The sequence below is a fragment of the Phoca vitulina genome, unplaced genomic scaffold, assembly GCF_004348235.1.
Source record: "Phoca vitulina isolate PV1807 unplaced genomic scaffold, GSC_HSeal_1.0 scaffold81, whole genome shotgun sequence".
NCBI classification, from domain to species: domain Eukaryota; kingdom Metazoa; phylum Chordata; class Mammalia; order Carnivora; family Phocidae; genus Phoca; species Phoca vitulina.
The window spans coordinates 5,847,466-5,875,341 of NW_022589784.1; the positions used below are offsets into that span (position 1 = coordinate 5,847,466).

General features: G+C 59.3%; 4 protein-coding genes across 8 annotated transcripts; 2 read left to right on the forward strand and 2 right to left on the reverse strand.

Moving 5' to 3' along the window:
• Window positions 1-287: 287 nt before the first annotated feature.
• On the reverse strand, window positions 288-15,585 carry STXBP2 (syntaxin binding protein 2). Of its 4 annotated transcripts, XM_032394821.1 has the most exons (21): window positions 15,229-15,585; window positions 14,797-14,883; window positions 14,597-14,629; window positions 7,065-7,114; window positions 6,704-6,785; window positions 6,113-6,189; window positions 5,872-5,950; window positions 5,681-5,784; window positions 5,138-5,286; window positions 4,860-4,944; window positions 4,644-4,774; window positions 4,445-4,552; window positions 4,130-4,187; window positions 3,917-3,982; window positions 3,737-3,817; window positions 3,202-3,340; window positions 2,591-2,700; window positions 1,628-1,723; window positions 992-1,077; window positions 706-863; window positions 288-422 (listed from the first exon to the last, which is right to left on the reverse strand). In XM_032394821.1, exons 5-21 carry the CDS (start codon window positions 6,774-6,776, stop codon window positions 337-339), a joined length of 1,686 nt encoding a protein of 561 aa, XP_032250712.1. In that variant the 5' UTR covers window positions 6,777-6,785; window positions 7,065-7,114; window positions 14,597-14,629; window positions 14,797-14,883; window positions 15,229-15,585; the 3' UTR covers window positions 288-336. The 4 variants fall into 4 exon arrangements, with proteins under 4 accessions (XP_032250712.1, XP_032250713.1, XP_032250710.1 ...); XM_032394822.1 differs by lacking the exons at window positions 14,597-14,629; window positions 14,797-14,883; window positions 15,229-15,585 and adding an exon at window positions 8,703-9,260; XM_032394819.1 differs by lacking the exons at window positions 14,597-14,629; window positions 14,797-14,883; window positions 15,229-15,585 and adding an exon at window positions 8,274-8,345.
• Window positions 11,591-14,097, forward strand: PCP2 (Purkinje cell protein 2). 2 transcript variants are annotated; one of them, XM_032394824.1, is made up of 4 exons: window positions 11,591-12,264; window positions 12,798-12,912; window positions 13,203-13,327; window positions 13,959-14,097. In XM_032394824.1, the coding sequence occupies exons 1-4, from the start codon at window positions 12,214-12,216 to the stop codon at window positions 14,076-14,078; spliced, it is 411 nt and encodes a 136-aa protein (XP_032250715.1). In that variant the 5' UTR covers window positions 11,591-12,213; the 3' UTR covers window positions 14,079-14,097. The 2 variants fall into 2 exon arrangements, with proteins under 2 accessions (XP_032250715.1, XP_032250714.1); XM_032394823.1 differs by lacking the exon at window positions 13,959-14,097 and having other exon boundaries at window positions 11,591-12,912; window positions 13,203-13,413.
• Window positions 13,769-15,685, reverse strand: LOC116625885 (protein PET100 homolog, mitochondrial). Its single transcript, XM_032394825.1, has 4 exons — window positions 15,596-15,685; window positions 14,797-14,883; window positions 14,597-14,629; window positions 13,769-14,269 (listed from the first exon to the last, which is right to left on the reverse strand). The coding sequence occupies exons 1-4, from the start codon at window positions 15,620-15,622 to the stop codon at window positions 14,186-14,188; spliced, it is 231 nt and encodes a 76-aa protein (XP_032250716.1). The 5' UTR covers window positions 15,623-15,685; the 3' UTR covers window positions 13,769-14,185.
• Window positions 15,686-15,910: 225 nt separating this feature from the next.
• XAB2 (XPA binding protein 2) lies at window positions 15,911-27,540 on the forward strand. The gene is made up of 19 exons (XM_032394900.1): window positions 15,911-15,982; window positions 20,691-20,839; window positions 21,072-21,195; window positions 21,395-21,592; window positions 22,332-22,466; window positions 22,552-22,716; window positions 23,270-23,414; window positions 23,714-23,865; window positions 23,949-24,068; window positions 24,263-24,394; window positions 24,494-24,625; window positions 24,718-24,831; window positions 25,798-25,960; window positions 26,067-26,257; window positions 26,343-26,465; window positions 26,551-26,722; window positions 26,981-27,110; window positions 27,215-27,324; window positions 27,423-27,540. Exons 1-19 carry the CDS (start codon window positions 15,932-15,934, stop codon window positions 27,482-27,484), a joined length of 2,568 nt encoding a protein of 855 aa, XP_032250791.1. The 5' UTR covers window positions 15,911-15,931; the 3' UTR covers window positions 27,485-27,540.
• The last annotated feature ends 336 nt before the right edge of the window (window positions 27,541-27,876 follow it).

The following is a 27,876-nucleotide window of genomic DNA, read 5'->3' on the forward strand; positions in this document are numbered from 1 at the left end:
CGCGGGGGGCCCTCGCGCCATCAGCTTTCTGGCATGCCATCTATCTCCTCTGCAAAGCGGCCCCATGGCTAGGATGCATGGAGAACCCAGGAAGCCAGCCAAGGCCTTCCAGCTAGTCGGTGTCGGAACCAATGTCCAAACCAAGCCCAACTGTTAACCTTCACCTCAGCTGAAGATGCCCTCTGGCAGGACAAGAGTGGGTCCTGAGGGACAGGTCAGGGAGGAGGGCCCATGGGCGGCTGGCCCAGGTCAGCTCCGTCAGAAAGAAGGCGAGCTGGGCGCTGGTAGGCAGAGAGAAGGGAGGAGTTTATTTCTCTGGGAAGGGAGGGGGGCAGGTCAGGGTAAGGCAATGTCCTCCAGCTTCTGGTCCAGCGTCTTGAGGTCATCCAGGAAGCGGGTCGGGGTGAGGATGTGCGAGGAACCTGGGCAGCAGGGGAGGGTTGGGGAGGTGGGGCCGCTGCCTCGGGACCTCCAGCGAAGGTCCTTGGGAAAGCAGGCCCTGACTCTCAGGACTCAGGAGTCTAGACTCCTTAGAAACATAGGGGTCCAGCCCCCAGGTGAGCCCTTCCCTGGGAACCCAAGCCCCAGCCCCTGCACAGGCTCCAGGTTTGGGGGATCCAACAGGGAGTCCCCTGTCAGCCTGACCCTCTAAAGCACCTACGAGTCCAGCCCCAGCACCCAGGGACCCCAGTCCTGGCTTCTCACCAATGAGCACCTCCCACTTGCCATCGGTGGCCCTGGTCACCTCATAGGCGGCCCTCATCTCTGACATTGCCACGCCGCCCAGGACGTAGACGATGAGCCGGGGCCCTGCCCGCGTCTCCACACCGGCCTTGTTCTTGTGCCAGTGGCCAAAGCGGGCACTGTGCAGGGGGAGGCGGGCAGAGGTCAGTCTGGGCAGGAGTCGCCCCCGCCCCCCGCCCCGCCACCACCACACCCCTCACATCAGATGGGCCTGGGTGTGGCCAGGGGGCATCCCCAGGTCCCTCACCTGACAGCAGCCTGGGAGCTGGACGTGGGGGTGGGGGCGGACACGAAAGGCCACAGCTTTTGGTCCAGCCGGTCCTCCACGGCATCCTGGGAGCCAGAGAGGGAGGCTTAGGAGAGCAGCCCCAGGTGACGGGGCATCCAGGGTCCTTGGGGGGGCGGGCAAGGTTGCTGGGCCCCCAAGCGGGCAGAGGCGCCAGGTGCCAGAGGAAAAGCAGGCAGGAAGCCAGGAGGCCGGGCCCCTGGCCTGGTCCTTTAAGCTGTCGCTGCTCTGGGCTCCCGGGATGGGCAGGGGCTGGTGGTGGGGAGGGTGAAGGGGGAACAAGGGGATTTCTTGGCAGGCGGGCAGCAGGGGAAGAGAACAGAGGAGGACTAAGGAAGGGGCCAGTGGTTGGACAGGAAATGAGGCTCCCCCTCGAGGGGCCCCCCTGCTGTCCCAATTCCTCGGGTGTCGGCTTGGGGCACCCCGCTGGCAGAATGAGTCGGATGCCAGGGGGATGCCCATAATGAGGGATTTTCCCTTAAGCCCCGAGGCTTAGCACCGTGACATGAAGAGGGCTGAGCCACCGCCTAGATCAGGGCAGGACTTGGTGTGGGGTGTGGGGGTATGCAGGGGGAGGTCAGGCCCCACCAGTGGTACCTCCATGACGTCCTTGATGATGGGGGTCCAGCGGGACAGCTGATAGGTGGGCTCCAAGCGCTCCCTCCGCTCTAGCCGGCTTGAGGTCCCACAGCCCTACAGGCGGGGTGGGGGGGGTGGTGGGGGGATGGGGGAGAAGGAGGCGGGTCACAGGTGGGGCTGGGGGCTCATCTGGCTTGGGGGAAGGGTTGCAGAAAAAGATGGAGAAACGGAACAGAGGAGCAGAGAGAGAGGGAAGGAGAAAGAAGGAGAGAGGGCCGGGGAGAGGGAGAAAGAGGGAAAGAGAGAGGGAGAGGGACAGGGCACGAGAAGGAGAGAGAGATACAGAGCCAGTGAGACCAAGACCTGTGGCAAAGACAAAGACAAGGACGACAGACAGGTGGGGACAGAGGCGGAAGGGCACAGAGAAACAGTGGAATCAGGAGGTGGGAGACAGGGTGACAGACGGGGGGCCAGGAGAGCGATTAGGGACAGGTGAGGGGACAGGAGAGCCACCCCAGTCGTGGAGGCAGGGTCAGGGGAGGGGGGACACACAGGGCCAGAGAGAGACAGGAGCAGCTAAGCAGACAGCTGAGCACAGGAAGCTGCTGTGCGGGTGTGTTTGGGGTGGGGGTGTTTTGGGAAGGGTCCTCTGAGTCCTCCAGGAGCCCACGGTCCGCTGTGTGCCGGCGACCCTGCTGTCCGCCCCCGGAACTCTGGTCACACACCCCCAGTGCACCATCACCAGGACCCCAGCTCTGGCTGCACCTTACTCCCTGCTTATCATGTGACCCATGACTGGGGATGGCTGTGGTGCCCGCTGGTCCCAGACCTGATCCTGCACAGACCTCCCTGTCCTCCAAGCCCATGCCTTGAATGCCCCAGCCCCCCAGGCCCCAGGCTCTGAGCCTCCCAGGCACCCCCCCAAGCCCACATTTGCCTTCCACCCAGTCTCTGACCGTACGGCTTGCCAGGCCAGCGTACCCCAGGATTGGTGACCGTGCCCCCCAGCTGCTCCAGGTTCCGGATGAGGCTGCTGTGTGCCTGCACGTTGGCATGCTGGATCAGCTTGGCCAGATTCTCCTCACTCACGCCTGCAGGAAGAGGATGGGTGGGCTTCCGTGGATGGGATTCTCATGAGGGGGGCTGGCTCAGAGAGGGTGGGGGGACGGAAGGTGGCCATGGGGTTCCTGGGTGAAGGGGGTTGGGGGTGGCGAGAGGAGGTCCCTAGACTGTGATGGGGGGGTCCTCTGGACCAAGGGAGCCACTGGGGCAGGTGCAAGGAAGATGCTAGAATTCTGGATGGGGATCCCAGAGGGGAGAGATGGGGGTCTGGAATTAGTTGAGGGAGCCAAGTTTGGAGGAGTCATAGATTTGTGGGTCCTTATGTCAACGGAGCCCTCATGCCAATGAGAGATCCCCCAGATCAATGGAGGGGGTTCCCAGGTGAGGCGGGTATATCTGGGGGGTCTGGTGTGCCTGTTGAGTGGGGGCATCCCAAGGTCAGGAAAACTGTGGGGTTGAGAGATTCCCTGGATCACTGCAGACCCCCGTGAATGGGGGTCTCCGGAGGCCTTCCCATGCCCCCAACCCACCGTTCCGTAGAAGGATGTAGAGCAACAGGACCCGGATCTTGTCATAGGCTGGCACCGCTGTATCCAGCAGCACGGGCACGATCAGTTTCATGGCATCCTTGATCTTCTCACCCTCTGCGTCTGAGCCCATGGCCAAGTCCTGCGGGGCAGGGGGTTGGGGGGTTCCAGAGCTAGGCCACCCCCAGGGTCCTTGACAGGACTTTGGGGACCCGCTTCTTCCTACTATCAGGTCTCTGAAGGTTTCATCCCTGGCCATCAACAGGCTCCGCCCCTCTCAAGGCCCCACCTCTCCACAGGCCCCACCCCTTATCCAGGTCCTACCTCTCTAGGGACCTGCCCTGCCCACCCCATAGACCAAACCCCTGTCCCAGGACCCCCTCTCCCCAGGGCCCACCCCTCTCAGTCCCCGCGGGCTCTCCAAAGGCCCCGCCCCTCTCACAGGCCACACCTCTACAAGGCGCCTCCCCTGCAGACCGAGCCCCCTCTACAGGCCCATCTCTCTGAGGCCCCACCCCTGTCCCAGGCCCTCCCCCACCTGCTCCACACCGCACAGCTTCTCCACCGAACCCTTGAAGTGCTTCATGCAGTCGTCGGCTAAATGCAGATGCGTGGAATACTGCGGGGTGGGAGGTGGGAGTTGGGGGTAACAGAAACTGAGTCCAAGCCAAGAGCCTGGCGGCAGTGGGGGGGGGGCAGGTTCCCCACCCATGCTCACCTTGTTCAGCTCCTTCTGGTACTGCGGCATCTTTTTCAGGATGTGGGACAGGTCTTTGATGTTGGCCTGGGGACAGGGAGGCCGTGAGGCCCAGCCCTGCCCACCCCGGATCCCACTCCAGGCTCTGCCACCGGACTGGGGCCCTGCCCCCGCTCTATCCTGGCAGGGGTCTCTCCTCCCCAGCTGCCCATCCTGACGCCGGCCCGCCCCTACCTTGTCGGTGGTCAGCCTCTTGCTCTCACAGAACGTCTTCAGAAGCTCCGTGACCCTCCTGGCGGTGAAGAGTGGGCAGGGGTGGGGTGGGGACTGGCGCCAACACTGTAGTTTGACGGCGGGGGGGGGGGGGGGCCAGGGGACACACGTGTCCCTGTACCAGGCCATGGGCAAGCCCACACCGAGGAGTCCGGCTGAGGGGCGTGGCTTGTATTGGCACGCTCACCCAGAGCCAAAGACCGCATACATGGCCCACAGTGGAGGGGGGAGACGGGACTGGGGATGCGGTGGGGCCACCTGCGGAGGGGCACGCACTTGGACACGTCTGCGATGTGCATGTGCCGTAGCTCCACCCACAGGTCATCGTCCTCATCCAGCAACACCGCCTTCTCACGGGCCTCGCTCAGCCCTGTGGTCTCGTACCTGCGGGAGACGGAGGGTCAGGGCAACCGGCCGAGGACCAGGGACCCAGGAGCTGATGGGGGGGTGGGTAGTGTTCCTGGGCTCCGCCTACTTGTACGTGTCCTGTTGGATGTTCAGCAGGTCATAGGCCATGGCCTGGAAGGTGAGCTCATGCAGCAGCGGGGACACAGGGTCCGCCCCCCGGTCCATGATGAGTAGCTGTGAGCGCGTTTTTTCCGGGCCCTGGGGGGTTGGCAGGGATGAGGATACTGACCCTGGCCTTCCTTGGTCGTGGCTTCATCCCCACCTCCCCGGCAGGCCCCCTTACCTCACCCAGACTGGGATTGTCTGCCTTGAAGGCATTCAGCTTGGCCAGGACCATGTGGGCCAGCTGCGCCGTGACCTCTGGGCCCCTGCGGGTGGGGTGGGCAGACATGGGGGATCAGGCGTGGGGCGGGGGAGGTCCAGGCACACGCGGGAGGTCAGGATGGGGTTAGGGATGGGAGTCGGGCCCGGGCGAGGACCAGGACTGGGGTCAAAAGTGAGGTTCAAGGCTGAGGCAGGCTGGGGTCAGGGTGGGGGGTGGCATCGGGGTGGGGTCCCCACTTGCGGTAGCGGATGGCCGGGTACTCCTGCAGTGTGGCGCACAGTGTGGCGATCTGCTGGGCCAGTGCCTCAATCTGCCGGGCCCGCTCCCCCACCCGGAAGGGGCAGTAGAGGTTGTAGGTGCTGTGGGGGGCATCCAGGGAGAACACCTGGGAGGGCATAAGTGCCGAGGCCACTGCTCTGGGTGTACCCCTGGCCCGCATGCGGCCTCCAGCACCTGCCGCTCCCTGGGGTTTCCCCTGGGCTCTGGAGCCTGCTTCGCCATCCAGGAGGCAGGTCCCGGGCCGCTCCCAACTGATGCCTGCAGGAGGTGGAGAAACACCCCGGCCCCTTCCCCCTCGGGCAGGACACCTCAGAGACACCTCTCTACACTGCCCCCTGCAGTTGCCCAGGGGGACAGAAGTTCAGGTGCCCCCTCTGTGTTGGCTGCTTTCCTTTCTGACCCGATGTCCCCTTTACTGGGTTCAGTGTCTGTTTCTGAGGGAACCCAGGACGTTTGGTCACGGACCCCCACCCCCCACCCTGGACTAGCCTGGGCTGTACCTGGGCCTCGTAGGGGAGGAAGGCCAGGTGGATCTCTTTCAGCGTCTTCACCACCTTGGCTAGACGGGAGCGGCTCAGCTCACTGAACAGGGGCTCTGGGCAGGCTGGGGTGGGCAAGAGGGGGCATCAGGCCAGAGTGGCCCCACGCCCCGACCCCCCCTCCCCCAATGCCCCCAGCTCGCTTCACTCACTGTCGGTGAAGAAGACGTGTGCTGCTTTGTAGGTGAAGGTCGGAGTCCCCCGGAAGTCTGCTATCAGGGCTTGCACTGACTGGGGGAGGCAGACCATTGTCCAAGCCAAGCCTGGCCCTGCCCCTCCGGAGCCCTGCCCCAGCCTCCCAGCCACTGCCTGTGCCCCCCCCCCGACCTGACACATACAGACGTGCACAGAGGCATGTGTACACACACACACACACATAGTTCACACAGGCACCTTCTCCGTGGGGCTGAGCAAATAAATGGCCTCCAAACTGGGGATGGGTTCTCGCCGTTTGTTGATGTCTTCAACGACTAGGAGGAATGGAGAAAGGGCCATATGTAGGTGGCATTGGGGCCAGGGCTCACGGAGAGTCTCAGACTCAGAGAGTTGGACACTTGGGCAAGAGGGTTGGATGCTAGGACAGGGCGAGCTGTACGCCCTCGGGCGCCTAAGGGGAGGTACCCGCCCATAGGGCACACAGCTAAGAGTTACATGGGCAGGGTTCTACACATTCAAGGTCACAGCCATGCCTCCTAGGGGTCCCCCATAGAAAGTCACACATTCTGGGGGGTCTCACACTGAGTTCACTCTGAGGGTCCTACATGGTGTTCCACACACAGGAGTTACATAGTCGGGGAGGCTGACCCCTTAGGAGTCGCAGTTGGGGAGTCCTGCATCGGAGGTGTGCCCGTCAAAGGCTCCCACACTCAGGAGGAAGAAGAACTGTATATACAGGGCGTTGTGTATTCGGGAGTTCTGGACAATTTTAGGGGACCCCATACTCAGGTCCCATCTGGGCAGCATGGGGTGGGAGTGTCCACTCACTAGTAATTCCCTCAGCCAGGATGTCTGACATCTTGCAGCAGGAGGACAAGATGCGCATGCTCAGATGGTCCATGATGAGGACCTGTCCGGATGGATGGAGACAGATGTACTGATGGACAGATGAGTGGGCAGGACAGGCTACAGCTACCCCTGAGGTGGGGCTGGGGTGGCAGGCAGAACTGATAGCTTCAAGAGCTGGCTGGATGGGAGGACCCAGGACCCCCACCCGACCCCACCCTGACCCAGACCCACCCACCCAACCCCACCGCATGGACCAGCAGCCTCCTCAGGGAGTTCTTATGGGTCCCACATTCAGGGCACCCCACATGGGTCTGGACAAGGCATTCTGCCAACTCCATACCTTCCACTCCCCATCCTTTTTGACACTCCGAATGACTCCGCTCAGAATTTCTGCAGGGAAGGTAGAGTGGGCTCAGGATATTGGATTCTGTGGCCCCAACATGCCCCCAAGACTTCTGGGCCTCCATCTTCACTCCTGTTTACTTCTCTCATCAGTCTTGTGAGGTCACTCACCCCCAATTTACAGACAGGGAAACAGGTTCAGAGAAGACAAGTGACTAGCCTAAGCACCCTGAGCCCTAAATGGCTAAGTGCCTGGGGCTTAAGGAGCCACTCATTAAATATGCTTTAGATGAACGAATAACTGAAAAGCTAGAGCTCACATACAGGTCTACCTCCCTCCAGAGCCCGGCTCTCAGCCTCGCCATCTGCAACCTCGAGTTCCCCTGGTGGGGACGTTGAAGCCAGACCCCACCACTCGACCTCCCCATCAGTTTCCTTGCAGGACCCTTGACTCCCTGCTCTGAGGCGGGCCTGGCCTCTCCCCATTTTGGGTTGGGGTGGTAGGGGTTTGAGCCATAGTCTGCCCTGTCTTGCGGAGGGAGGAGGCAGAAGGGACAGGGTGGCCCCGCCCGCCCAGAGTGTCATGTCCACTCTTATCAGAACCTCCAGGGCGGAAGGAGGAGGAAGGAGGTGCTGAGACCGGAACTACCCGAGATGGGGGAGGGGGCGACCTCCACCCCTCTCCCAAGGGCCCCGACCCACGCGGCCTAGACGCCCGAGTCCTCACGCTGCGTGAGGTTCGTGGGGACCCGGCAAGAAGGAAGGTGTCCCCCACCCCTGGGCCTGGACACTGGCCTGACCACATCCCCCGAACTCTCACACCACCTGGGATAGTTGACCAGCGCACCCAGCCCGGGCCCCAGGCCAAGAGTCCAGCCCCCACCCCCGACTCTGCCAGGCTCGGAGACCCGGCAGTCTGGGCGTCCAGCTGTGCCCTCTCTCCGCCGGCATCCTAGGGGGTCCAGGAGGGCAAGCCCTGGCGCCTGCCTACGCCACCCCTAGCCCGATCCCCTTGGGTCCCCGGAGTCCAGTCTCCCAACTTTGTTTCGCTCCGGCACGGGAGAGCCGGGACGTCCAGCAGGACCACGTCCCCGCCCGCCCCCTCGAGGATCAGGTGCTCGACGCCCAGCCCAGCCGCCAAATCCCCGCCGCCGGGGTCCAGGGTTCGTGCACCCCTGGCCCCCGCCCCCCTAGGAGACGCACTCACTTTCCCCCACCACCGCCTTCAGCCCCGAGGGCGCCATCTTCCCCTAGGGGCGCCGCCACCGCTTCCGGGTCTGTCCCAAGGTGGGGGCGTGGCCCCGCGCGTCAGCCACCTGGACCCCGCCCCGCGGAGCTGGCCCCTCCCCGCATCGGTCCTCGGAGAGGAAGATCTGTCCCTCGCAGAGTGGGCGGGCGGATGTGTCCACGCAGACGAGTGCGGAGTCGCTGGAGGGGCACCCCGACGACACACGCAGACGTGAGCTCAGACACACCTTTCCTGCTTGCGTGCAGCCAGCAAGTGGGATCGCGGGGAATCTAACGCTTTAATCTCCCCCAGACACAGCCACCACCCTGCCAGAAGTTTCTCCGTGGCTGACGGACGCTGTGTGCCCATCCGGGGCCGCGGGCGGCCATAAGCCCGTGACCCACTTACCTTCTGTTCCCCAGAGCGTAGCAGCAAGCTGGACAACATTTGATCAATTCACGAGGAAGCCTGGAGGGAGGGTTGAAGCTAAGCCAGCACCTACTGTGTGCCAAGGACCTGTGTCAGGTTCTCACTCGATCCTCGGAGAACCTCTGACAGGGAGTGCGGTATAGACAACAAAACCGCGGCTCAGCAGGACTCTTGTCTAAGGCCACATGATGAATAGGCCTGCTGGGATCTGAACCAGGACTCTTTCCCAGGAGGACCGCTTGTCATAGCCTTGCCCTCACCGGGTGCACACACGCCCTCACAGACTGATGATCACATTCGTCTGCTGATGAACTCGTGGGCTTAGGGGCATGCTCAACCCCTTGCACACCTACACACACACTCAGTTCACACTTGAAATTCCATGGCCTGCTCCTGCCGTGTGCCAGCAAACGGCTGCCACCTTGTCACAGAGGGCACAGTCCAGCAGCGCCCATCCAAAAGAGGTCCCGTATTTCAGGTGTGATGCTCGTGTGTGAATGCAGAGTCCAGAACTAGTTCCTTCATTTGGTTAAGTTTATTAAGAATTGGTCTGGATGGGAGCGCCTGGGTGGCTCAGTGGGTAAGCCTCTATCTGCCTTCGGCTCAGGTCATGATCCCAGCGTCCTGGGATCAAGCCCCACATCAGGTTCCCTGCTCAGCGAGGAGCCTGCTTCTCCCTCTCCAGCTCCCCCTGCTTGTGTTCCCTCTCTCGCTGTCTCTGTCAGATAAATGAATAAAATCTCAAAAAAAAAAAAAAAAAAAAAAAGAATTGGTCCGGATGGGGCGCCTGGGTGGCTCAGTAAGTTAAGCGTCTGCCTTTGGCTCAGGTTATAATGCTGGAGTCCTGGGATGGAGCCCCACGTCAGGCTCTCTGCTTAGCAGGGAGTCTGCTTCTCCCTCTGCCCTTCCCCCTGCTCATGCTCTTTCTCAAATAAATAAATAAAATCTTAAAAAAGAAAAAAAAAAGGAATTCGTCTGGTGCTTGGCCCTTTGCCACTTACATGGGACAGGCAACAGTGAATAAAACTAGATGTGCCATGTGGCACTTAAGGTTAAATGGAAGGGGGAGAGAAAATGGTCAATTCCGTTCTAACGGAAATAAACAGTGATGTGAGAGCACGTGCCACATGTGGGGGTGGTGGTTTATTGTGTGTGGTACCAGAGGGGGGACCCTGACAGGGTGACGTTTAGATTTAACCTGACGGACATCAAGCAGCAGCTATGCAGCGATCCAGGCAGAGAGAAGCAGGGGATGTAGCTGGAGGAGCGGAGGAAGGCAGGTGAGCTTGGAGGGGCTGCAGAGGCCAGACCTCTGTGGGACAAGGTAGGACTGACCCAGTCCAATTTGCTGGGATCGAGAGGTTCCCAGGACACAGGACTTCCAGTGCTAAAACTGAGAAAGTCCTGGGCAAACCAGGATGGCTGGCTACTCTAGGTAGGATTTGGGGGTTTTCTTCCATGTTTTCCTCCCTCTCTCCGTTCCTTTCTTGTTTTTTCTTTCTTTCATAGCTTTATTGAGATATAATTCACATACCACACAGTTCACTTGCTGAGAACGTACAATTCCATGCATTTTAGTATGTTCAGAGTTGTGCATCCATCCCCGATTTTAGAACATTCCATTACTCCATGGTGTTTGAGTTTTCTCCTCAGGGCAATGGGGGCCAAGGGAGAGTTCTGAGCAGGGGAGGGAGGGGATCCCTGCAGCTCTTGGAGGGGAAGGATGGATTGCAGGGGCACAGGGAGGAGTTGGAAGGCCGTGAGACCCCTCTAGCTTCTCAGTCTGTCCCCTGGGGGTGAAGGTCCGGAGGGTGACTATACTATACTCTGTGAGGGTGACCAGGGTCTTGTGCTGTTAATGGCTGAATGGTATCCCGCCCACCCTCCCCCAAGTCAGGCTGAAGGCCTAAGCTCCGGTACCTGAGACTGTGACCTTATTTGGAACTAGAGTCGTTGCAGATGCGCTTAGTTAAGAGGTCACCTGCAGTAGCATGAGGCTCTAATGCAACATGACTGGGTTCCATGTCTTGTGACGGTCATGTGAAGACAGGGACACAGAGGAATGTCGCGTGACGACAGAGGCAGAGGTTGAAATACTGCAGCGACCAGCCAAGGGGCACTGAGGGCTGCCTACAACCACGAGGAGCCAGGGAGACGGAACGAAGGACCCTCCCCTGCGGGTCTCAGGAGCATGGCACCGCCAACGTCCCAACTTCTGGCTCCGGCCTCCAGAACTGTGCGACAATCATCTGTTGCTCTAAGCCACCTAGCTTGTGACTTTGTTAAGGCAGCTCCAGGAAACTAGTGCATCCGTGGAAGAGCAGGGCGTCCGGTTGGCATGGAGGACTTGGGGTTGTGGACAGGGTGTGGGTGGGGGCCCTGGATGGGGAACAGTTGCCTGGGGGAAGAGGACTGAGCTTTGAGCTTTGTGCTCAGGCAGGTGTGGTGCTCGTGCGGCCCATTTACTCTGAGAAGAGGTTTTAACTGGTTTCTAGAAAGGCATCTTGGGTAGGGGATGGGGTTCCAGCGGGACCCTCCCAGTGGCACCCAGGGCACTAGAAGAAGGCCATAGCTGCTTGGGGCTCCTTGCCTCCCATCCCCAGGCACTGAGATCTCAGGAGAAAGCTCAACCTGGCATCGGTGGCAGGACAGGAAATCCCAGACCCTCTTGGGGCACCTAGGTGGCTCAGTCGGTTAGGCGTATGCCCTCTACTCAGGTCATGATCCCAGGGTCCTGGGATGGAGCCCCACGTCGGGCTCCCTGCTCAGTGGAGAATCTGCTTCTCCATCTCCCTCTGCCCCACTTCCCCCCCCGCCACACACACACACTCCTGTTCTCTCTCACTCTCTCTTAAATAAATAAAACCTTAAAAAATAAAAAAGGAAATCCCAGACTTTCTTGTCTTAGGGCCTGTGGTGGGCAACCAGACCCAGGGACAGTGAGTGGGGGGGGGGGTGCCAGGAGACAGACATGGAGCTAGTCGGCCTGGTGGTGCCTCAGTGGTCCTCAGGTCCAGCTTCTTCCCCTACCACCTGCGGATGGCAACTGCCCTTCCGGCAGGTGAGACTGTCCGCACTGCTTCCCACTGGTGGGCTACAGATCTCACCTGAGCTGCCCTGGTGGCCTGACCTCTCCCAGTGGGGCCACCCAGCCCCCTCGCCCCACTGTGGGGACACTGGTCTGGCCTGCTGCTGAGCCCCACCTGAGAGTTCTTGGGGCCCAGTGAGTCCTGCTGGGCAAGGTCCAAACCCAGGTCACCCTGTCTCCTACCCCCACAGCAGCACGGCATCCTGCTGCAAAAACAATTATCTGGATCATCTTTATGGGGCTTAAGCTTGGGTGGGAGCAGATGGGGTATGAGCTGGGGATTTGGGGCTGGGTATCCACTCCCCCCCAATTCCCAGTCTTTTAAAAAGCCTTCTCTGGCACAGGGCCGGGGCAGAGGCCAGCAGAGAAGTGGACAGGACCCAGGGGAGGGGAGCGGGGACAATGATGGACCAGGAAGAGAAGGTGGACGGGAGCTCGGCCCCCTGCGTCAAGGTAAGCAGATCCCACCCCACACATCCTCCCAACTCAAGGGCCTGTGAATGACAAGACTAATTAGTTTGTAGGGCACCTAATTAGCAAGCAAGTCTCCTGGGACCCCTGACCCAGTTGCCACCCAAAGAAGTGCTGGTGGGCATGAGGGTCCAAGTGCCTAACCCAGCCCCAGGGCAGAGGTCAGGGCTCTCGGTGCTAACCCCTGTGAGGTGGGGGATGCTGGGATTTGGGGCAGCCCCTGGTATGTTTCCCTGGCTCATGTCCCAGCCCCCAGGCCACCCTGCAGTCAGGCCCCAATTTAGGACGTCAGGATGCTGGCACCGGCAGCTTCTCCCCTGAGGCAGCACCACGTGGGGTGGCCCTGCTGGCTGGGCCCCTGGGGCAGGGGCCGGGATGGGGAAGGAGGCTCAGGTCTCATTCTGAGCAGCTCTGCAGAGCAGCGCATTGGCGGGGACCATGGTGAGAGCCGAGGAGGGGAGGGGAGGGGTTCCCCAGCTGAGAGGCCAGCTGGACTGAGTGTGTCTGTTCCCCAGGCTGGCTCTCCAGACCAGGAGGGCTTCTTCAACCTGCTGAGCCAGGTGCAGGGCGACCGGATGGAGGAGCAGCGGTGCTCGCTGCAGACAGGGCTGGATCCGACCTCCGAGAGCCGTGAGAGCTGGCACGGGTGGTGGTGGTGGGGGGACTGGTGTGATGTTTGGGGGCATGAATGGGTCAGGGCGTAGGGATCCAGGAAGAGTGGCCATCTGGGGGGCCTGTGGGCAAGAACCTGAGAAAGTAAGCCGCAAATGGGAACACTGGGCAAGGGATGGGGGGGACAGACAAGCACGCTTCCGAGAGAACATGAGTGGAGGCAGAGGAGCGGGTTGGGGGCTCCAGCTGGGCTGTGTCCCCTGGAGTCAGCATGTATGTTCATCCTCACATGCTTCTGCTTAACGCAGAGAGTGGCACTGCACCCGAGATGGACAGTCTCATGGACATGCTGGCCAGTACCCAGGGCCGCCGTATGGATGACCAGCGTGTGACAGTCAGCACCCTGCCTGGCTTCCAGCCCATAGGCCCCAAGGTAGGTGACGTGCCGCTGGGGCTGAGCAGAGACCAGCTAGGCTGAGTGCTCTGACCCTGCCTCCCACCCCCAGCCAGGAGTAAATGGGGCCTCACCCTCACATCTAGCCACGATTTGCCCCCTAGGGATAAGTGCCTGATAAGAGTGCCATCCTGGGTCCCTGCCAGTCACAGGATCCTGGCCAATCCAATCCCCAACTTTGGGTGGGAGGACAAAGGCCCAGACAGGGCCGAGAGGGGCCCGAGGTCAGGCTGGGGGCATGTTAATGTCAGAGCCGTGGCCGGAACTCAGGGGCCCTGCCGCCCTGTCTCAGGGTTTCAGGGAAGACAGAATGAGCAGAACCCCCTTCCTAGGAAGACACCTCCGAGGAAGAGGGCACATGAGTTTATACACAGGACACAGACCTCAATACACTAGTGTTTATGACACACATATGCACGCACAGCCTGGGTTCTGATCAAGACCCCAAATACCATCTTAAAGGTTGAGTAACTAAGGTACATAGAAGCCGGTGGATGGTAGGGACAGACGGCAGGAGGGGGCACACAGGCACCCTCCCCCAATGCCTGGGTCACCTCCGGCTGGCACTGTCCTTGGTCCCTCCCTCTGGCTGACCCCTCTTCATCCACAGGACGGAGTGCAGAAACGAGCCGGGACGCTCAGCCCCCAACCCCTCCTCACCCCTCAAGACCCGACTGCCCTCAGCTTCCGTCGGAACAGCAGCCCCCAGCCCCAGACACAAGCCCCCTGAGGGCCTGAGCCATCCTGGGCCCTGCATGGCCCCTGAAAACAGACAATAAAACACTTCCACAAGAAACAAGGAACTGTGTGTTATTTCATGGGTGGAGGGGCTAGGCTTCAGGAGCTCTGCTGGGCAGCACGAAGGAGCTTCTCCTCCCGCTGCTTCCGTAGCCTCTCTTTGAATTCTTCTAGCTCCCGGCGCTGGGGGTTGGAGAAGGGGGGTGGAACGGGAAGAGAGGAGGACACACACCTCAGGGGCCTAGACTCCCTTCCCCCCTACCCTGCCCCTTACTCTCCACAGCTTCACAGGATTCAGCATCTACACTGGAAGCCCTGTGCCAATTACAGCGACGGTTCAAGGGGGATCGCTTCATCTTTCAGGAAGAGGGCAAGAAAGAAACTATATGCCCCTCTGTTCTCAGTTCTCTTTCCTCATGACTGAGAGCAAAATTTTCATTGAAACCCATCATGGCCACAGGGACCCAGGCACCTCCGTCCCTTTAGGGGTAAGAAGAGTATGTGACTTACCTGGTCCTCCTTCTCAGGTGGCCACAGCTCCCTCTGTGGGGACAAAGTAACAGCTGGTAGCATGAGCCAGGAGCCTCCAGAGCCCCCCACCCAGGGCAGGGTTGGCTGGTGGGAAGCAGACATTGGTCCCCAGCAGGTTGGTGCTCCATTCTCTCCCCCACGCCCTGGAATGAACCCATGAATACTCTCCCTGTGCCCACCTTGCGCTGTATGACATAGTCCTCAAACCACTCGGCCTGATTGGCAATCCAGAACATAGCCACAGGGAAGGTGAGGTAGAGCGTCATCTAGAAGGGCAGGGGGTAAATGAACGGAGCCCCGGATTAAACCCCTTCCACAACACGCATGGCTGCTCAGAGCCTGGAGGACCATCCTCCCGCAGAGCTTAGGCGTGCCTCCTCAGGGTCCCCAAGAACCGCAGAACTCCCACCAAGGATACAGAAGCCTGACACCTTAAAGCCTAGACCCCTAAGAGTAATAATTTAAGAGACCTCAAAGCCTCCTCCAAGTCTGGGGAAACTCCCTCCCGAAGACACACACACATACACGCGCGCGCGCGCCAAGACCCCTCACTCAGAGTACAAAACCTCGTCCTAAAATCAAAGGCATCTTCGTGAGACCTCATTACCCACCCGTTCGTCAGATCCCTGGAGCATCTTCAAACCCAGGAGGCCTCATTATTTGGAATCTATTGCTCTAATCACAGGGGTCTCCCGATTAGAAACACACAACCACCGGAGTCCATGAGCTTCCTCAGGGTTTGGAGCCTTCCTTCTCGGAGCCCCTTTTTCAGATCACTCCTCTCAAACGCCCTCCCGCACACCAGCCCTCCCCTACCCCAGAGCCCCCTCCGCCGGGCTTCCAACCCTAAAGATCCCTCTCAAAACTCAGAAGCTTTCTCCCCACACCGCCCTCTCTCCTGGAATCCCCTCCCTTTCAGAGCCGCCTCCTCAGTGCCGGGAGGAGTCCAGCCGTCCACCCGCTGCAAAGCTCACTGACCCGAAACACCTCCAGCTTCACCCCCATCTCGCTTCTCCTTGGCTACAAAGCCACTTCCGCCCAGAGTCAACCCTTCAGCAAAACAGCAGCTCATTGGGCGTTCGCAGGCTCCACCACTGAAGCTGATTGGTAGAGGAGGTTCAAGATGACGTCATCTTCGGGAGCCTCTTCTCTGCTTCCGGTCGCTGGCGTCTTCTAAGCGAAAGTCAACAAACGCTGTCCGCGGGGTTGGAAAGGGTTCAACCAATAGGAAATAGGCCTGGCCCCGGGGGGCGGGCCTTCAGCGGGAGGCGTCATTATAACACGACTCTTTCCCGTACTTGGACAGCCAGGAAGATGGTGGTGATGGCGCGTCTTTCCCGGCCCCAGCGGCCGGACCTCGTTTTCGTGAGTTCGCGGCGGGGCCGGGGGGTGGCCCGTGTGGGAGCACAGGGCTTGGATGCTTCAGGGGTTTCAGGCCTGGCCGCCTGGGGTGTCTGGGCCAAAACTCTGTCCCCCCGAGGGCAGGGCGTGTGGACCCGGCTGGCCAGGAGCAAAGTTCTGGTGCCTGAGTCCAGGTGGTCTGAGTGAAGAGTTGCTGTCGAGGTTAAGGGCCAGGCGACCCGGGCCTGCGGTGGAAATGGGAGCGCGCGGGGAGAGGGGTGGATCGCATAGCTAAATCTTGTAGAGATCTGGCGTCTGAAGTAGAGGCTAGTGACCCAAAGCCAGGGCTCTGGTTTCTGTGGTAAAGTCCTGGTGTACGAGTAACGGCCTAGGTCTGGCCCGGAGCCTTGTAGTTTCTGAAATAAAGGATTGGTGTCTGGATTAGGAGAACTCTGGAGTCAGATGTGGAGCTGGTCAGGCGCTGGCCAGTGGGATCCTGAAGAGTCCAAGACTTGGTATCTTGGTATCTGGAGCGCAGGCATGTCTTTTGATTGTGCTTCGCAGATATTGCAGGAGTTTTTTTCTTTTTGTTTTCTTTTTTTCTTTCTCTCTCTCTCTCTCTTTTTTTTTTTTAAACAAATTGAAGGCTTGTAGCAACCCTGCATCAGGCAAGTGTGTTGGTACCATATTCCAACAGCATTTGCTCGCTTCATGTCTCTGTGTCACGTTTTGGTAATTCTCACAGTATTTCAAACTTTTCCATTACTTTTGGGGCACCAGGAGCCACACCCAAATAAAAGGGGAAGTTAGTAAATGTATGTGTTTCGACTGCGTCATGGGCTATTGCCCACCTCTGTCCTTGGGCCTCCCTACTCCCTGAGACATAACAATATTGAAATTAGACCAATGAATAACCTCTAAGTGTTCAAGTGAGGGGAATAGTCACATATCTCTTGCTTTAAATCAAAAGCTAGAAATAATTAAGCTTAATGAGGAAGGCATGTTGGAAGCTGAGATAGGCTGAAAGCTAGGCCTTTTGCACCAAACAGCCAAGTGGTGAATGCAGAAGAAAAGTTCTTGAAGAAAATTGGAAGTGCTACTCCAGTGAACACATGAATGATAAAAAAGTGAAACAGCCTTATTGCTGTTCTAGAGAAAATTTTAGTGGTCTGGGTAGAAGATCAAACCAGACACAACATCCCCTTAAGCCAAAGTCTAATTCAGAGCAAGGCCTAACTCTTTGGTTCTCCAAAGGCTAAGGGAGGTGAGGAAGCTGCAGGAGACGAGTTTGAAGCTAACAGAGGTTGGTTCATGAGGTTTAAGGAAAGAAGCCATCTCCATAACAAAAGTGCAAAGTGAAGCAGCGAGTGCCAATGTAGGATCTGTAGCAAGTTAATCAGAAGATCTAGGGGCGCCTGGGGTGTCTCAGTCGGTTAAGTGTCTGCCTTCAGCTCAAGTCATGATCCCAGGGTCCAGGGATCAAGCCCTGTGTTGAGCTCCCTACTCAGCAGGGAGTCTGCTTCTCCCTCTCCCTCCCCCCCTTGTGCGCTCTTCCTTTCACTCTCTCAAATAAATAAATACAATCTTAAAAAAAAGAAGAAAATCTAGTTAAGGGGCACCTGGGTGGCTTAGTTGGTTAAGCGTCTGCCTTCGGCTCAGGTCATGATCCCGGGGTCCTGGGATCGAGCCCTGTGTCCGACTCCCTGCTCAGTGGAGAGCCTGCTTCTCCCTCTCTCTCTGCTGCTCCGCCTGCTTGTGTGCGTTCTCTCCCTCTCTCCCTCTCCAATAAATAAATAAAATCTTTAAAAAAAAAAAAAACTAGTTAAGATAATTAATGAAGGTGAGTATACGAAACAGACTTTTAAAATTTATTTTATTATTATTATTATTTCTCACAACCCTGAGATCAAGACCTGAGCTGAGATCAAGAGTTGGACGCTTAACCAACCGAGCCACGCAGGTGCCCCAAACAGACTTCTAAATAAATGGAAAAGCCTTTTCTTGGAAGAAGATGCCATCTAGGGCTTTCATAGCTAGAGAAGAGCAGTCAGTGCCTGGCTTCAGCGCTTCAAAGGACAGGCTGACTCTATTGCTCATAAAGTCATCAAGCTAATGCTGCTGATGACTTTAAGTTGAAGCTGGTGCTTGTTTACCATTCTAAAAATCCTAGGGGCCTTAAGAATTAAGCTAAAACTACTCTGTGCTGTATAAGTGGAACAACAAAGCTTGGATGATGGCATATCTGTTTACAACACTGTACTAAATATTTTGAATCCAGTGTTGAGACCTACTGCTCAGAAAAAAAAGATTCCTTCCAAATAATGACTGCTCATTAACAATATACCTGGTTACCCAAGAGCTCTGACAGAGATCTACAATGAAATTAATGTTGTTTTCATGGCTGTTGATATAACATCCATTCTGTAGCCCATGGGCCAAAGAGTAATTTCAATTTTCAGGTCTTATTATTTAAGAAATACATTTCATAAGGTTATAGCTGCCATAGGTAGCAATTACATTGATCTGGGAAAAGCAAATGGAAAACCTTCTGGAAAGGATTCACCATGAAGAACATTCAGATTCGGGCACCTGGGTGGCTCCGTTGGTTGAGCGACTACCTTCGGCTCAGGTCGTGATCCCGGAGTCCTGGGATCGAGTCCTACATTCGGCTCCCAGCTCAGCGGGGAGCCTGCTTCTCCCTCTGACCCTCTCCCCTCTCATGCTGTTTTTCTCTCGCTTGCTCTCTAATAAATAGATAAATAAAATCTTTAAAAAAAAAAAAAGAACATTCTGATTCATGAGGAGGGGTCAAAGTATCAACCTTAACAGGGTTTTGGAAGAAGTTGATCCCAACCCTGATGAATGACTTTGAGGGGTTCCAGCCTTCAGGGGAGGAAGTAACCGCAGGTGTGGCAGAAACAGCAAGAGAACCAGAATTAGAAGTGGAGTCTGAAGATGGGACTGCATTGCTGCAATCTCATGATAAAATTTGAATGGAGGAGTTGCTTTTTATGGATGAGCAAAGAAAGGGGTTTCTTGAGATGGAATCTACTGGTGAAGATGCTGTGAAGATTGTTGAAATGACAACAGAGCTTTTAGAATATTACATAAACTCAGTTGACAAAGCAGCAGAGGGTTTGAGAGAATTGATTCCAGTCTGGAAGGAAGTCCTACTCTGGGTAAAATGCTATCAAACCGAATCACATACTACAGAGAAGTCGTTCATGGAGGGAAGATTGAATTGATGTCGCAAACTATTTTGTCTTTTTTAAGAAATTGCCACAGACACCCCAGCCTTCAGCAGCCACCACCCCAATCAGTCAGCAGCTATCACCACGGAGGCAAGACCGTCCACCAGCAAAAAGATTACAACTCACTGAAAGCTCAGATGGGGATTAACATTTTTTAGCAAGAAAGTATTTTTTAATCAAGATATGTAGATTTTTTAGACATAATGCCATTGCACATTTAATAGACTACAGTATAGCGTAAATATAACTTATGTGCACTAGGAAACCAAAAAATTCACTTGACCTACTGTATTGTGATACTCACTGGACTGTGGTCTGGAACCGAACCCGCAATATCCGTGAGGTATGCTTATTGAGGCCTGGCCTCTTCACCGGGTTTTTAGTGTTTAGTATTAGTGAGGTTTAGTGGTGGTCCACACTTCTCCTGAGGGAAAGGTCTAGCTTCTGTCGACCCTGAACATAAAACTGCTAGTTATTTTACCAGCAAAATGGGTTTATTTAAGAGTGGCAGAGGATGGGGCGCCTGGGTGGCTCAGTCGTTAAGCGTCTGCCTTCGGCTCAGGTCATGATCCCAGGGTCCTGGGATTGAGCCCCGCATCGGGCTCCCTGCTCAGCCAGGAGCCTGCTTCTCCCTCTCCCGCTCCCCCTGCTTGTGTTCCCTCTCTCGCTGTCTCTCTCTCTCTCTCTGTGTCAAATAAATAAATAAGAATTAAAAAAAAAAAAAAGAGTGGCAGAGGAATTTTAAATAGGAACATGCAAGCTCTGGTAAAACCAAAGGCAAGTCTGGAGAACAAAGGAGAGGAATGTCACTTTGTAGAGAAAAAGGAGTCAGCTGGGAGGGGCTGCTTTGAAGGAAAGTCTATTAGAAGAAAGTGCCGGTTCAGGGTGGTGATGGCTTCTCACTGACTGAGTTATGGCAGTCTCTCATTGGCTGGGCTGTTGCCAGGCAAGGAGAAAATCTTCCTCTGGGGCTTCTGCAATTGACAGATGGTAGGGCATGAGGGTTCTCCCTTCAGGGCTTCCGCATTCCATTTCAAAAGAGGTTTCCTTATTCATTTTCCAAGTTCTGGGGCAGAGTTGAGCTACACTCTGGCCAGTGGGAGCCTGAGATGCCAAAGGCCTTGTGTTCAGGAAGAGGCACGTTGTGCGGAGTTATAGCTTGGTGTCCAGGTCTGAGCAAGGCCTGGCATTGGACCAGGGAGTCTCAGGAATCTGGTGATCTGGGCCAGAGAGTGGATGGCTCGATCTGGAAGTCCAAAAGAGTGGTGTCTGGGTGACAATCTCGGGAGTCTGGCCTAGAACCCTGATTGAGGAGTCTGATGATCTGGGTCAGATGGTGGGCAGTAGATTTCCAAGGAGTAAGATCCGGACCTGAGCCCTAGGATCTGGGTGTCTGGGTGACCTGGCTCTGATGAACAGGGGGACCTGGGACCAGGCTCTGAGGGCAGGTCTCTCTCCTCCCAATTCCCTGGCTCCCACAGGAGGAAGAGGACCTCCCCTATGAGGAGGAGATCATGCGGAACCAGTTCTCGGTCAAGTGCTGGCTCCGCTACATTGAGTTCAAACAAGGTGCCCCGAAGCCCAGGCTCAACCAGCTGTATGAGCGGGCGCTGAAGCTGCTGCCCTGCAGGTGGGAATCGCTCCAGCCGCCCCCCCAATCCTATCCTAACAGAACTGGTCGGGAGGTCCCCAGGGATGGCTCTTGTTTTGGCACCAAGTAGCCGTCCCCCCATTGCTGAGACTTGTCAGGCTTCCCCAGGCCCCTTCTCCCAGCAGTTGCTTCATGGGGACAGGGCGAAGGGTTCTAGGGGTCCGTAAGGCTGACCAGTCATCCTCTGTCCCCTCCTGCCACCCCCCCCCAGCTACAAACTCTGGTACCGATACCTGAAGGCACGCCGGGCACAGGTGAAGCGTCGCTGCGTGACTGACCCTGCCTACGAAGACGCCAACAACTGCCACGAGAGGGCCTTTGTGTTCATGCACAAGGTGGGGGGCGGGGCTCAGTCCCGGGAAATGCACGAAGCTGGGAGTCCTGCCGCCTCGGTGGACTTGCGGTTGAGCTAGACCGGGTCCTGGAGGAGGGGGTTCTGGGTGTTGCTGCATTCTGGGCCCTAGGGCAGCGGGGGTCTTTGTGGCGGGCCGTGGCGCCCGCAGCGCACAGCATGCCTCTCCCCCACACCTGCAGATGCCCCGTCTGTGGCTGGACTACTGCCAGTTCCTGATGGACCAGGGCCGCGTCACGCACACCCGCCGCACGTTTGACCGTGCCCTCCGGGCGCTGCCCATCACGCAGCACTCTCGTATCTGGCCGCTCTACCTGCGCTTCCTCCGCTCGCACCCGCTGCCCGAGACAGCCGTGCGGGGCTACCGGCGCTTCCTCAAGGTGAGCTGGGTGGGGGCGCATCCTCGCGCCAGAGGGGCCCAGAACTGGCTCCCTGGACACTAGCCCCTTGCAGGATGTCACCTGACAGGAAGTGGGGAAAAGGCTTCCTGAGATAGGCTTTTGTTGGCGATTTGTTTATTCTCCACATACTTGCTAGCAGCAGCTGCGTGTCCGGTACCAAGACAGGTCCTGGGACAGCGTGACAGAGGCAGTCTCTGCATGCGTGGAACTTTCTGGTCTAACTGGGCAGACAGATGCCCATGAGCTGACCACATAAACCAGGAAAACCGCTACCGCAGGAGGGTGGGGAATGTGAGATGAATGGCTATGGGAGCGTCTCCAGGTGGAAACCGGGTGCGGATGGTTGTGGCTTTGTTAAACTCCTAACAAGTGCCATACGTTGTGAAACTCTTAACACAGTGCTGTCTGGCCAGGGGGCTTGTGGTAAACAGCAGGGCCTGGACGGTGCGGGCTCCACCGTTGTCTAAGCCAGACCAGTTGGGGCTGGCCTTGGACCAGTGGGGCCCAGACTGGAGCGCTGGGGCCTAGGCTGGACCTGCGGGGCTGAAGCCACACTGGTGGGACCCAGGTTGGACAGGGGTGGCTGAGGCTGGGTCGGCAGGGCTGGCTCTTGATCGGGACAGTGGCGGATGGCTGACCCGGAGCCGCCGAGGGGGAGGGGTGTCGTGGTACGGTTCCTCAGCCCCCCTGACTGCCGATGGGGCCGGTTGCCGTGCAGCTTAGCCCCGAGAGCGCAGAGGAGTACATCGAGTACCTCAAGTCCAGCGACCGGCTGGATGAAGCCGCGCAGCGCCTGGCCACCGTGGTCAATGATGAGCGCTTCGTGTCCAAGGCCGGCAAGTCCAACTACCAGGTGGGCCTGTGGGGGGCTGGGGGTGGGGCAGGACGGCTCGCCCCCGTGTGGAACAGGCCTGAGACTTCTCCCCCTGGCGCTGCAGCTGTGGCACGAGCTCTGTGACCTCATCTCCCAGAACCCAGACAAGGTGCAGTCGCTCAATGTGGATGCCATCATCCGCGGGGGCCTCACCCGCTTCACTGACCAGCTAGGCAAGCTCTGGTGCTCCCTGGCTGACTACTACATCCGCAGCGGCCACTTCGAGAAGGTGAGCGGGCCCGGGAGCCGACGAGGGGAGGGGGGCAGTCCCTCGAGCGTATGGCATTCAGGGGACGCCCGTGGGCATGTGCAGGAGCAGAAAACACACCCAGGTGCACGGCCTTCCTGAAGGTGAGGAGAAGTGGTCCAGCCCTGCTGGCAAGCATGCCCACCTTGGGGTTGGCCAGACCTGAGTTCTTCCTGGCTGGGTGGCCTTGAACCCACTAAGCCTGGCACGGGGGTCGCTCACCTCACGAGTCTTACTGGGTGTCAGGCACCTCACACGCGTTTCCCTCAAGCCTCGTTCGTTCTACATAAGGGACCGTCACTGTCAGCTTACTGGGGAGGGGCCAGAGCCGGGGAGAGCGCTCTGGCCGGGCAGGGGGCAGGGGACGGCTCCGGGGCACGGCTCTAGTCATGGCTCTGCTGAGTGTCACTGCTCAGAGCCTGACAGAGCTGGGCGACCCCGGCTCTGGACCGCTGCCAGGGTGGCACCGTTGGGTTCCTTGTGTTCACACGAGTGGGCAGCCAGCACCTTCCTTTCACCCTTCCTGTGCCCACAGGCTCGAGATGTGTATGAGGAGGCCATCCGGACCGTGATGACCGTGCGGGACTTCACCCAGGTGTTCGACAGCTATGCCCAGTTTGAGGAGAGCATGATTGCAGCCAAGATGGAGACAGCCTCAGAATTGGGGCGGGAGGAGGAAGGTGAGCTTCCACGGCGGTCCTGGGCTGGTGAGGGGAGAAGGCCGGGCTGGCGGGCAGGGCTCCGAGCGTCCTAAGTGGCTGGGGCAGGGGAGCGGTGCATCTCCGGGTGTCGGGGGCCGGCAGGGAGGGAGGCCGGCCGAGGGGCCAGGGTGGTTGGAACCTTGGAGAGTAGCCAGGACGAGGGATGCATCTCCAGCGCGGGTGGCCAATGGGGTGAGTCTACAAAGCCCAGAGCACTCGGTGGGGACTGTGTGCCGAGGCCCTCACTTCTGCTCCGTGGCCCTCATCACGTGGAGCAGATGACGTGGACCTGGAGCTGCGCCTGGCCCGCTTCGAGCAGCTCATCAGCCGGCGGCCCCTGCTCCTCAACAGCGTCTTGCTGCGTCAGAACCCGCACCACGTGCACGAGTGGCACAAGCGCGTGGCCCTGCATCAGGGCCGCCCCCGGGAGGTGCGTGGCGGCCCCACCCCCTCAGCCCTGCCGCTCCCCCCTCCCCCACCGGCCCGGGCCCTGACTCAACCCCTCCCGCCCAGATCATCAACACATACACGGAGGCTGTGCAGACGGTGGACCCGTTCAAGGCGACAGGCAAGCCCCACACGCTGTGGGTCGCGTTTGCCAAGTTTTACGAGGACAACGGGCAGCTGGACGATGTGAGTGCTGTGCCGTGTGTGCGCGTGTGTGTGCGCGCGCGTGTGTGTGTGTGTGTGTGTGTGTGCGCGCGCAGATGCCTTGGCCGGAGGACACAGGAGGCACAGACAGTCACGTCTGCCTGAGCTGTGTACACGTGCACCCTCACGGGGGGGGGCAGGCCGGGCCTCAGCCTGCCCTCTTTGCGCCCTGGCAGGCCCGCATCATCCTGGAGAAGGCCACCAAGGTGAGCTTCAAGCAGGTGGACGACCTGGCCAGCGTGTGGTGTGAGTGTGGTGAGCTGGAGCTCCGGCACGAGAACTACGACCAGGCCTTGCGGTTGTTGCGGGTAAGTGCAAGCCGGGGTTTGGGGGCGGGGGTGGGGCGTGCCGTGTGGCCAGGCCCCGGACGTCCCTAAGCTCCCCCCTCCGCTGCTGGCTCCCTGCAGAAGGCCACCGCGCTGCCCGCCCGCCGAGCCGAGTACTTTGACGGCTCGGAGCCCGTGCAGAACCGTGTGTACAAGTCGCTGAAGGTGTGGTCGATGCTCGCTGACCTAGAAGAGAGCCTAGGCACCTTCCAGGTGAGCTGCGTGGCCAAGGGCCTGTGGCAGGGGGTGGGCTGGGGCTGCAGACTCTGCCCCGGGACATGCTCCGACCCGCCCCTGCCCCGCAGTCCACCAAGGCCGTGTATGACCGCATCCTGGACCTGCGCATCGCCACGCCCCAGATCGTCATCAACTACGCCATGTTCCTGGAGGAGCACAAGTACTTCGAGGAGAGCTTCAAGGTGAGGGGGGTGACCTGGGGGCGCCAGACAGCAGTGTGTCCTCTTCAGTGCCTCGGGCGCTGTGTTAGCGTGCTCTGCCGCCCTAACGAAGTGCCACAGACCAGGGAACTTAACGGAGACGTGTCGTCTTAGTCCCGGAGGCTGGAAATCTCAGATTGTGGTGTCGGCGGGGCTGGTTTCTCCTGAGGCCTCTCTCCTTGGCGTGCAGGTGGCCGTCTTCTTCCCGTGGCCTCCCGTGGTCATCCCCGTGTGTGTGTCTGTGTCTTAATCTCATTAAAGACTCCAGTCGTTGGATTAGGGCCCACTATAGCAATCTCATCTTCATTTCCTTTTTAAAGACCTCATCTCTAAGTACAGTTCCGTTCTGAGGTCCTGGGGTTATGGCTTTGACAGGAATTTGGGGGACACAGTTCACCCTGCTTCTGTGTGTATGGGGGGGTTGGTGTGGGTGTGTGTGGGCTGTCCCCGCCCTGTCACTCAGGCCCTGGGTTGTAGGTCTGCACGTGTACACGTTGAGGCCCCACCAGGCTGCTTGACGTGTTGGGTTATGTGTGGAGACTCTCCGGACACAGCTGGGGAGGTTGTACACATGACACACAGGCCACCCCCGGCCTGAGTGACGCAGGCCTCGCCCCTTGGCCCCGGCATGTGAGCCTCCTCGCAGGGCTCTGGGCTCCAGTGTCTGCCGAGCTGAGAGGTCCCCCCCGCCCCCGCCCCCAAGTCCCCTGCCCATAACGTTACCTCCTGGTGACTTGGTCAGTCCTAGTCCTGCCCTGTCACTGGGGGCTTTGCAGCGTGTTGAGGGAGGCATACAGACCCTTTTGACTGCGTCGTGATTGTAGGGAGGGGTGGCGAGGGAAAGGCCACCTTGCTCAGCCCGAGGGAGACAGGGCCAGGCTCCCGGCAGCCTGGGCGCCACGCGCGCTCGCCCTGCGTTCCCACACACGACTCCCTCTCTCGGGGCAGGCGTACGAGCGCGGCATCTCGCTGTTCAAGTGGCCCAACGTGTCTGACATCTGGAGCACGTACCTGACCAAGTTCATCGCCCGCTACGGGGGCCGCAAGCTGGAGCGGGCGCGGGACCTCTTTGAACAGGCGCTGGACGGCTGCCCTCCCAAATACGCCAAGAGTGAGGCCGGTGGGGCGGGCGGGGTGGGTGGGGGAGGGGAGGGGCGGGGGAGGGGCAGGGCGGCCCGGCCCGGCCGCAGCCCCTGACCCGCCGGCCTCCCGTCCAGCGCTGTACCTGCTGTATGCGCAGCTGGAGGAGGAGTGGGGCCTGGCCCGGCACGCCATGGCCGTGTACGAGCGCGCCACCAGGGCCGTGGAGCCCGCGCAGCAGTACGACATGTTCAACATCTACATCAAGCGCGCGGCCGAGATCTACGGCGTCACCCACACCCGCGGCATCTACCAGAAGGCCATTGAGGTGCCCCGTGGGGGCGGGGGGCCGTTCTGGAGGCCGGCCCAGGGTCTGCGCACCCCACTGACGCCCACCCCCTTCCACCCGCCAGGTGCTGTCGGATGAGCACGCCCGGGAGATGTGCCTGCGGTTCGCGGACATGGAGTGCAGGCTTGGCGAGATCGACCGGGCACGCGCCATCTACAGCTTCTGCTCCCAGATCTGTGACCCCCGGGTAGGGGGAGAGCCTGGTGGGCGGGCAGGGGGGTGGGCTGCAGCCAAGCCAGCCGGCTCACGCGCCTGCCGCCCACCCTCCACAGACCACTGGGGCTTTCTGGCAAACGTGGAAGGACTTCGAGGTCCGGCACGGCAATGAGGACACCATCCGGGAGATGCTGCGGATCCGCCGCAGCGTGCAGGCCACGTACAACACTCAGGTCAACTTCATGGCCTCGCAGATGCTCAAGGTGTCGGGCAGCGCCACGGGCACCGGTGAGCAGCTGCGGGCTACCCCTCGCCCTGGCCAGGTCCTCTCGGCCTGGCCTCTGCCCTCTGCCAAGCCTTGACCTCCTGTCTGGGAGCACTGGGGGTCCACCTCCCCCACTGGAAATTGGGAACTCCTTGAGGGCTGGGTGCTCACACAGCTTGGGGCACCCAGAGCAAGGTGGGCGTGGGCTGTGGTGGGGCTGGTATGGCTGTGGGGAGGGCAGGACCCGCTTACGCTGTCTGACCCCGTGCCCCCCCCCCCAGTGTCTGACCTGGCCCCTGGGCAGAGCGGCATGGATGACATGAAGCTGCTGGAGCAGCGGGCAGAGCAGCTAGCCGCTGAGGCCGAGCGGGACCAGCCCCCACGGGCCCAGAGCAAGATCCTGTTTGTGAGGTAGGGGTGGGGGGCGGTGAGAGTGAGCCAGCTCCTGTTTAAGAGGGGAGGTGCCAGGGAGGCCGGGCCGTGTGGCCCCCTCCCTGACCCCTGCCTGCCTGTAGGAGCGACGCTTCCCGGGAAGAGCTGGCCGAGCTGGCCCAGCAAGCCAACCCGGAGGAGATTGAGCTGGGCGAGGACGAGGACGAGGACGAGATGGACCTGGAGCCCAACGGTAAGGGGCCGGCCAGACAGGCTGGGCGGTTTGGGGGGAGGCAGAGGCAGGCCCCCTCCTGGAGTGACCATGTCCTCCCTGCCTCCCCCCTTCTGCAGAGGTGCGGCTGGAGCAGCAGAGTGTGCCGGCCGCCGTGTTTGGGAGCCTGAAGGAGGACTGACTGCACCCCTGCCCCCCTCTGTACTCCCCTAATACAGCCTATGTGTGTATGTCCCAGTCTGAGCCTCCTTCCTGCCCGCCCTTCTCGCTGCCCAGGTGCCCATACGGACTGCCTGCTCAGTGGAGCTCTGGCCCTGGGCCCAGCCCCCCCCTTCCCCCCCCCCCCCACCAGATTGGCTGGTGCAGGAGGTGGGGCAGCCGGGCTCCAGGCCAGGCACACGCCCCACCCTCACCCTGCAGAGCCAGTTCAGGACTCAGAGGCCAGTCTCTGCCGCCTGAGGCCTCCTTGAGGGCCTTGCCCTGGACTGCCCAGGTCTTGCCAGCCGGTACCCACATTAGCAGGTGGAGGTACTCAGCCTTCCCTCTCCAAACTGTTTCTTCCTGAGCCAGGGC